General features: G+C 36.7%; 2 protein-coding genes and 1 pseudogene across 2 annotated transcripts; 2 read left to right on the top strand and 1 right to left on the bottom strand.

The window, feature by feature from the left end:
* Positions 1-1,107: 1,107 nt before the first annotated feature.
* Positions 1,108-5,639, bottom strand: LOC113508043 (annotated as a pseudogene).
* Positions 5,640-6,131: 492 nt separating this feature from the next.
* Positions 6,132-8,137, top strand: LOC113508042 (X-ray repair cross-complementing protein 5-like; the record flags this gene model as incomplete). The annotated part of the gene is made up of 3 exons (XM_026890999.1): positions 6,132-6,647; positions 7,185-7,340; positions 7,685-8,137. Coding segments are annotated over exons 1-3 (903 nt in total), but the record flags the coding sequence as incomplete, so codon positions are not given.
* A 5-nt stretch (positions 8,138-8,142) lies between these two features.
* Positions 8,143-9,027, top strand: LOC113508041 (X-ray repair cross-complementing protein 5-like). The gene has a single exon (XM_026890998.1). The coding sequence runs from the start codon at positions 8,143-8,145 to the stop codon at positions 9,025-9,027; it is 885 nt and encodes a 294-aa protein (XP_026746799.1).
* The last annotated feature ends 991 nt before the right edge of the window (positions 9,028-10,018 follow it).

The following is a 10,018-nucleotide window of genomic DNA, read 5'->3' as shown; positions in this document are numbered from 1 at the left end:
AAAAAACGAGATCGAAATTAGTACTTAAACGGATGAATACATCACAAGGTTGTAAGTCTTTTTAAACGTGATATGCCTCTATAACTACAATTAAAAGGAAGCTCGTGGCTAAGCTATAACCGCACAAGTGAATCGATCACAGGCTAAGCTACGCTTGATGCGGTTAGTCCGTAGATGGGTGGCCATCTTTGTCATGACGACTTCCTCCGTGTTTCGGAAGGCAAGTTAAATTGTGGTCCGGCTGTTATTCCTACATATTTGACAGGCGTTACAGGTAGTCAGAAGCTTGAAAAGTCTGACAACCAGTGTAACCAAGGGGGATCGTATTGCCCAGGTCACTCCTTGTAAAACACTAGTGCTTAGCTGAATCCGGTTAGACTGGAAGCCGAACCCAACATAGTTGGGAAAAGGCTAGGACGATAATGAATCTGTATTCACCCATCTGCAACATGCAAGCGATAACTATAGCAGGGGTGTTAAAATGTTGACTGATATGTATACGTCCATGACACGGTCGTGGCAAAAAAACCTAAACGGATAAACTTCATGATTGACAAATGACTTAATTCGACTGAACGTAATCTCACAATAAATAATCTCACATTTCTATAATAATAATAATAAATAATCTCTTGATTCTTGAATTTACTTAGAAATATTAACTTAAAATTATTATTTATTGCAGTATATTCATTTGTAACTTTGTAGCCTCCATCCCAAATATAAACCAGATTGAAAATTACAGCTTTTTGTTAAGAAACATTGCCATCATCTACAGCTCTTGACATCCTATGATCATGGCTCGGTATAGGAAATAGTGACAAATGTAAAATGACATTTCCACATATTTTTATATCGATAAAAAAGGCCTTACAATATGTGAAACATGGATAATTTAAAAGATTTCCTATTAGCCTCCGTTTCCTATGACTCCCAGCTAACCTATATACTCCGATCATAATATTCCTTACAAGTAAAATGACGCTTTGATCTATATTTTCAATCAGTACGTCAATGTCAGATTATAAAAACAAGTTGCAAATCAATACACCCAAACACGATATGTCAATAAGTACCAAAATAAATAAACATTCTAAAAGTTTTCTGAATTAGTCGTCGTGATTAAAACTATCGATAAATATGTTTCGAGTTCCCATAGCTCGCACAAGCATCTTTGTAATTAGTAACGTTGAAAGTCGCAAAATAATCATCATGTATAAACCTGACTATGTTTTCTATAGAGCAGAGGTATGTATCGTAAGTTTTCACATCATCTATGGGGTCTACAACTCTCATGACAATATTTTGCCTGGTCTTACAAAAACTAAGCTTATTTGTCACATCCTCTCCGTTATAAACGACTCGGAAGTAAAAATCTTGTGCGACAGCTTTCCGCTTCGTGAACTTAAATTCGTCGCGTAAATCCTTCTTTCTGTAAACCTCGAATATCAGTCTCGATGCGTATTGTATGTTGTAATGTTGGTAGTTGTGTAAACCTAACGCTAAGACTAACGCTTGTAGGGTCTTGTCGTGTCCGGAGTAAACGACGAATTTCGGTTTATTTTCGGAGATCATTCGTATCATATTTTGGACGATGTTGTGTATCAAGCCGTAAGCAACGAGCAAGCCTCTTCGTCTGTTGTTAATGTCTTTGACGTCTTGTCTGTAGATCCATTCCAAATACGCGAATACAGACATGGCGTGTTCCTTCTTGATGCAGAAGTCTTCGGAGCTTTCTGGTGTCGGTTCTTTGTAATCTTCGTCAAAGTCCGTATCCATTCGTGCGTCGTTCGGGAAATTAAAATCTGCGTCTAAATTCTTTTTGACTATAACGACATCTTCGTACCCGTCGGCATTGTCTAAGTACCGTTGCTGGTAATACAGCAGCTTTTCCCTTTCCATCTGAGCGTCGAAATCTAGAGGTGCTTTTTGTTTGGTATCGTAATATTTGCCTATGATGTCCCTTGCCTTTCTGCCTATCTCGTTGTTGAAGTCCATTTGGTTGTTTATGTAGTCTAGTTCCATGTTCAGCGTGTCTATGTCGACGTCTAGGACTTTTCTAGAAGGAACAGTGTTTTCGCGTAACTTTGTGTGTTTTTTGTCTAATGAGAGTTTCTTACTCGGTGCTTTGGGTTTCTCTGTGCAGGGGAAGGGCGCGTCGTGGCACATGTAGGCAAGGAGGGCGCCACCTACTTCGCTTGCTTCCGTTTTCTCTTGAGATTCGAATAAAACTTTCGCCAGCTTCTTAACCAGTTCTTTGATGGCGGGGTGCGAGTCCAGGCGGTTCTTATTTGCGGTGTGTATTTTTCTGAAATGAAAATAAGTTAAGATTACTTTTTTCATTAACTACCCTCTGTCGTTTACGTCTAGACCTAACAGATTTTCTTTTTTTTTGCAAAATGTTTTTAGGAATTTACGCATTTAACTGAGAAAAAGCGGCATAGTTAAAAATACCTATTTATAGTATAGGTATAATTTAACGTTCGCATTAGTGCTTAATGTAAGTAAACTTAAAAATTGCTAACTGGACGTTGGGTTTAAGACTTTTTAAGGACAAGCCTACAGCACATTCCCGTACTTGCAACTCCCGTAAGCTAGATCTACAATGAAACCAAATAATATCCCAAAAAAATTCAAGTACTGTGTATCCCAAAAAAAAAATCCACAATTTATCAAAGGTAGTAAACATGAGGAGTATGATGGTTCCTCTTACTTGTTGAGCACATGATGCGCTGCGCAGGCGCAGTCCCGGAAGCAGAAGGCGACGCTGTGCGCCTCGCGAGCGGCGGCGGCGCGCGCCCCCGCGGCCCGCGCCGCCGCGCCCCACCACAGCGCCGCCAGCGACTGGAACGTGCGCCGGTAGCGGGTGCTGTACGACACCACCAGCCCTGCAGCATCACACACCACACCACATCATCATCAGCATCATAATATAGCTTTTCCAGTTTCCACACCACACCACATCAGCAACTATGTTGAGGTCGGCTTACAGTCTAACCGGATTCAGCTAAATACCAGTGTTTTACAAGGAGCAACTGACTATCTGGCCTTCTCAACCCAGATACTAGGGTAACACGATACCCCTTAGACCGAACCCTCTTCAATCTGGACGAAATTTCAAGCTACCTTACAAATTTAAGGGTAATGCGTGTTATGCGCTTTTGTCCTGTTTTTTTAAACTAATAACCATAGAACTTTAAAATACGAACTTCTATTTTAGTATTTCCCCCATATCGTAACACATTTCCTAGTAAGGCAGGGTAAAACCTAATTTCTTGTGAAAACTACGTACCTGAGTCTTTCTTCCCTTGAGGATCTACCACATCCAGGTTCAACTTCTCCCCGTAAGCCTCCTTTAAGATTTTACCTAGAAACATAAAACAACATTTTTAATTCTTTCAGAACAATATCTGAATTATACAAAATTAAGAACTACTAACAATCACATTCTGAACAAAAATAACTACTCGCGTTTTTGCCCTCAAATTAACCTTTCTTTATAAAGGAATTTCATTAAAGAAAACTACTCTCGCAATAAGGAATTTAGTCATGGTCCCCGGGCTATTACAAATATTCAAACCACGTGCACAAAGACACCCAGAATGTTCGGGGCTCACATAAATGCTTATCCTACGCGAGGATCGAACGAGCGACTCAACATACCAACAGTGATCATTTGCAGCAAGCCGCGCGGCGTGAGCTGTCCGAGCGCGCAGCGAGTGCCGGCCGTGCGCACGGGCAGCGACGGGAAGTTGTGGAAGGGGCCCGCCACCGACACCCACCACGCGCGACCCGACGAACTGGCGTTAGCCACGTACTCCTCGTAACTGGTACATCAAGAAAATTATTACAGATACAATTTACAGGTATACATGTACACACGTTTACACTAGAGAGAGAAGAAGAATTCACCATCTGTTAAAGCTAATTATTTCTTCAGCTTGGCTTTTGGCCTTTCTTTTTTTGCCGTAGTGAAACGCTTCGCACTTTAGCCAGAACCACGGGAATGTTCGCGCCTGCTCAGCGCCACTCTGGCCTTGTTTCTTTGGGCCTAGCAACGTGTAATGTTTTTCCGGCGGTTTAGCGATGAAGGTAAACATTTTTACAACAATAATAATACACATTCGATCAACACTATCTAGTCTCATACAAACATACGTCATACGTCAAACATAATATATTTCGTAACCACTGAAGTTGGACTGTTTCAAGGAACTGTGGTTGACCCCTTGGCTGACATCTTGTAGACAAGGAGTTAATCTTAACTCAGCATCAAACTGTATCTCGGCTTTCTCTTTGGGCAAAAGATATCCTTGTAGGCATACAATAGTAAATCTATGTAATAATACCTTTTTAGTAGCGGTGAGGGGGATGAGCATCACAGGGTAACTTGTCTCCATTTTTAAGGTGTGTCAAAGGTCCCCTGTCCCCATGTCGGGTCACAACCAGGGCGCCTTGTAGCAACCATGTGTCACTGTCAACAACAGCTGAAAATTTGAATGTATTGTTAGTTTTGGTACTGAAATTCTAAACTACATTTTTGCATGTTTATTTAGTATAGTTAAACAGAAAATATTGACTAAATGACCTAACTCTGATGCAGACATAACTCTTTGTCTATCTATCTGTCTGTCCGTCTGTGGTAACATAGCTCCTGAACAGAGTAAGCTGTTTAACCTATTTAATTACTCTGTATATAAGATGAAATACATGGAATATTCTTACACATGAGTAATAAAAATTGATTAAGACATTAACAAGTCAATAGGTATTTTTTCTTAAAAGTTTTATTTTAATAAAAGTAATAGGTAGGTGTTTATGTCTAACTTGAATAAAGTTTTATTTCTACCTTCAGATCCTCTGACTATACTGTCGGGTGGGCTGCAGGCTCTCAGGTAAATCCTTCTGAACTTAGCATCACTCTTAGATATGTATTCATTTTGTATGACTTTCTTCACTGCAATAGTTTCTTCCCCCAATGACATGTATTTATACATTACTGAAAAAAATTATACAACTTCATTTGATTATAGCTATGATTTTTTTTTATTTAACATTGAGTGATTTAAAATAATTAGTACGCCAAGATTATTAAGCCTTTTTAATGTACCTAAACAAAGGAAGTACAGACAATTTCATTTCTTATTATTAAATGCATATGGATATCACAAAAATGCAAAAGAGGTATAGTATCACTTAGGTTGTATTAACACATTTTTAATTGTAAAACAAAACTTTTTTTACTAAAGGTTGTTATGAGGCCTGGGTGGATACTACTTCCCATAAAAGAATATAAGAAATAACAATCACAATTTAATATTATTTATTACTTTTTGGCAACTTGATGTGCAATAAAAATACCTGTGATTAAAAATAAGATCCAAACACTCATTCCCAGGTAACAATAAAATGCTCTGTGGTGAAAAGAAAACTTCATCATTTCACTGAAGATCTTACTTCTATTTGCAAAATTCGACATTGTTGATAACTATCGCATTATTTATTCTACTATTATGGCATACAAATTATAATTAATTCACATTTTGATATAAGCCAATATAGGGAAATTAAGTAAACATGAATTTATAACCAGTCCAGAAAATAAAAGAAACGAGGCAAATATAAATAATCATTGTAAGTATTTGTTATTCTTATTTTTATTAATGTAAACAATTATTTTATTTTCTGACACAACAACAATAAACAATCGATCGACGATAGGGTTTTAACTTTTTTATTACCACAGATGATACTATAATCTTACACTTCATAGACTGACACAACAACAAACTGAATCAAAATCTAAATTTCAATATTTTTATCGGTAAATAACTCTATAAAATATTTTTATTGGTGTCAAATATAAAATTATTAATTACGTGCAATAAATGTAATGAACCAATCAATAAATCAATTTAGTATCAAAAAATGTTTTATCAGCGAATGTTAGTGGTTTTATAACATGATCTCAGTTTTGGAATACAGCAGCGTAAATTAAGAATACCTCATTAAGGCGTAACCGCACGCAATCGCACGCGGGAAATTTAAAAACGCGTGATCAGATTGCGAGCGACGAGCGACCATGAGGTTACTTAGCTTAAACTACCATAATTTTGAAGTCTTTTCTACCTTGTACTTCTGGCTTCTGAATTCAGAGGCTACGGCAGATGTGTGAAAAAGCCAGTATCTAGCTCATATATTTGTTATAAATGACATCACCAGTGTCAAAACTGTCAAACTTGTCGTTACTTGTTTTGATTTTATAGTAGTAAAATTTTACATACTTGCCGGGAAAACAAAAATAAGAAAAAGTAAATTAAATCTGCTAATAGTATTTATAAGCAGGTGACAAAATGGCACGCAGTTTATCTCAAGGTACAATGATCGTACTGGACGTAGGAAGAAATGTAAACACTAAAGAAGAAAATGAAAAAAGTTTCTTTGAAAGAGCAAAAGGATGCACAGGTCGTATTATAGAACGCAAAATATTAAGCGATGGTAAAGACTTAGTCGGTGTCATTCTATTAGGTTCTAAAACAACCAACAATAATATGGCAAAACAATATGATGGTGCTTTTAAACACATTGAAGTTTTATCTGAAATGCAGACACCTACTTGGAAAATGATAAGGAATTTACCGGACAAGGTTGGTAATACTTAGTTTATTTATTTATTAAGGGAAAACAAACAATGATGATCAATAAGAGATAAACATAAAAGGCAGTTCTTGTTGTACACTTATGAATATCAAACTACATTTGATAAGTTACTCAAGAAGGTGGTTATCTTGGTGAGTAATGTCTAAAAACTTGGTTGAAATAAAAAGATACTTGTAATTTAAAACATCAATGATGATTCGTTTATTTATTTAATATGTTTGTGTATAAAAAATGCAATTGTCCAACTTTTTACGTACATAACTGAACCAATAAGTTCAGGACAAAACATGTACCTTAACTTAAATGGCACTCTACTCAATTTGAAAAGAGATTCTAATCAGAGTCATCAGACCAACTTAATTGTTGCAAAGATTATTGTATTATTAAAAATAAAAACATCTTTGCGACAATTTCTTTCGAACATTACAGAACTTATAACATCTTGAATAATTTTCAGCCTGCAGTATTACATAAAATATTATTATACCTTTCAACTTAATAATTACTTTCTCCCATTATTTCAGCCGTCAGAAACCAGAGGTGATTGGTTTGATTCATTAATAGTAGCAGCTGATTATTATAAGAATATAATCAGTGGTGTGAAGTTTGCAAGTAAGAAAATAATATTGATGACTAATTTTAAAAGGAAGACCTCATTTGATCCTGATAATCTTGAAGAGGTAATTATGTTTCAAGTGTTAAATAAATGTTTAGTATTATTTCTGCATATATATATACATTGTCAAGTAAATAAGTGGTTCATAGTGATTGCTGCAGAAAACTCATTTAATTTTACAGAATGCATTGTCAGATATTCATTATTATTTGGGAGTAACTACTTGGTAGCAAGTAACTACTTATTATTCTTTATAAAGCATGTGTTTAGTAGTTCAAAAATTAATATTTAATTAATTGTTAGAAGCATTCAAACATCTTCCTGAAGAGAAATTTCTTCCAGAAGACATAATTTTGGAAAGCAGCATGTAAGTATTATATTCTTTCTTAATTTCATCCAAATTTTCAGGTCTTGAATGGTTTCAAAGAAGAGGGCTATGAAGTTTTTGTAGTTGGTCCAGACATATACTCCAAGGAGAATGACAGTGAAGATACTGCTCTAGCCAGACAGTTTGTGGAGGCTACAGATGGTGCAACATCAACACTAGACAGCATCATGAAGCATGAACTACTCTTCCACAGAAAGAAAATTGTCAATGCCTCACCTTGGAATGTAGACCTAAGTATTGGCCCAAACATAAAAATCCCTGTATCTACATTCATCAAACTCAGAGATGAACCGGTTGTCAAAACTTGGAAAAAAGCTGTCAAAGATCCCGTTACATCTACAGCCAGCACATTTGAAGCAGTGGAAAAAAGAAAAGAATACATTAATCCAGAAAACCAAAGTACTGTTAAGATTCAGGATAAAATCCAAGGCTATCACTATGGCCAAACCATCATACCTTTTACTGACTTGGATAAACAATGCTGTACCAGCCCGGAGAGAAATGCCTGTCTGTGTATGGTTTCACTCATGCTGATAATATCAGTTGGCAGAATTTAACTGGTGATGGTCTGTCTTATGTATTTGCCAGGAAAGGTGATAAGAATGCACAGAAAGCTATCAGATGCCTTGTGGAATGCCTGCATGAACTAAATCTTGTTGGGATTGTTAGAAAAGTTCACAACAATAATAATGCACCCAAAATGTTTGCATTAATGCCTGTTATTGATACAAATAATTATGTCTGTCTCTCAATGATTGCTTTGAGTTACAAGGAGGAGATAAAGCAAATGTCATTCCCAGCAACCAATTTAAAAAAGTATTCTTGCACCCCCGAACAAGTCAATGCTTTTAAAGATTTAATTAATGCCATGGACTTGACGCAGGCTTATGATGACACATATGATGATAAGGAAGCTTTCCCTATAGCTGAGTGTATCAGCCCTGCAGCCCAGTATGTGCTAGATTGCATAGCATTCCGAGCATTAAATCCTGGTAAACCCTTACCTAAACCAAGAGAGGAAGTCATGAGTCTCTTCCAAGTGCCTCCCTTGCTAGAAGAGAATGCACGAAAACCTATAGAGAAAATTAAGAGTTTATTCACATTAAACAAAGTAGAAGTGAAGAAGAGGAAAAACAAGAATGTTGTCTTGGATATTGATCAGATTCAAGCACCACTTGGTGACTTCCAACCAGATACCACAGACATTCCAAACATGCCGAAAGTTCAATTGCCTATTAATGAGAATGAAGTTGACAACATTCACAAAATAAGTACCATTAATCCTGTTGAAGACTTCAAAGTGCTTCAAGGCAAGAATAAACCTTTGTCCGAGTTGGCTCCAGGAATGATAAAAAGCAATTGAAAGTTTGAATTTACAATAATATTGATGGAAACTATACTAAAGCATTAGATGCTATGAAACATTTGAGATCTGAATTTCTTAAGTCTGACCCTAAAGACTACAATGATTGGATGCGTAAATTTAAATCAGATTTGGCTAAATGTGATAACAACCAAGTATTATGTTTGATTATGGAGAAGCAAGTCAGTTTTATACTGAAGGAAGAAAATAGTGCAAGCACCTATGAAGATGAAACTCAGTCATGAAGATAGCCAGCTTTATGAAAACGACACCATTCCTAATTCCGCTGAATTGACTATCAGTACTGATGTTCAAAATATGTTCGATGATTAATCTGTTTACTTTCACAATTCATCAATACTAAGTACAAGTGTGATAATGTCTACCTATTGTTATTGTTTATAAATATAATTATTTTCATACTAAATTTTGTTTAATTGAATTAGCCTATGAAATAATACTCCAACAATTAGGCCTGAATATTTAATAGTATTTGAATAAAATCTAAAATTCAAATTTGCACACAATAAATTCATGTTAATTTTGTCTTAGGAATAAGTTATGGGATGGTCCTTTGAGCAATCATTGTACTCCTGTCGGGCTTATTTTGTTTTGCGAGTGAAGCAGCTCCAGGAACTCCTGTAGTGACAAGTCCTCCTGGCAGTCTGTGTCGAGATCGTGCTCTAGTTGCGCCTCCATCGAGTTTGGCCTCAGGGCTGAGGACTATGTTTTCGTCCAGTACGACGTGGTTTAGCCGAGACTTGAGGCTCTGGAGGATCTCTTCCAGTTCCAAACACTTGTTTCTGATGGACGTGCCGAGGTCTGACGAGGGATCTATGTCGTCAATTGTAGCGTTTCTCCGAGAAAGAGTTCGCTGGAGTTCGCGTCGCGGCGCTGTATCATGCTAAATATGTTGTCAGGTATACCGTGCCCATTTCTCGCCGTCCGGGGATCGCGATTCTGTAAACTCTGCGAGTATTTCGTCAATAAT

The sequence above is a fragment of the Trichoplusia ni genome, unplaced genomic scaffold (assembly GCF_003590095.1).
Source record: "Trichoplusia ni isolate ovarian cell line Hi5 unplaced genomic scaffold, tn1 tig00003675, whole genome shotgun sequence".
NCBI lineage: Eukaryota > Metazoa > Arthropoda > Insecta > Lepidoptera > Noctuidae > Trichoplusia > Trichoplusia ni.
Note: the sequence above shows the minus strand (reverse complement) of the source record. Positions and strands in the feature narration are given on the sequence as shown.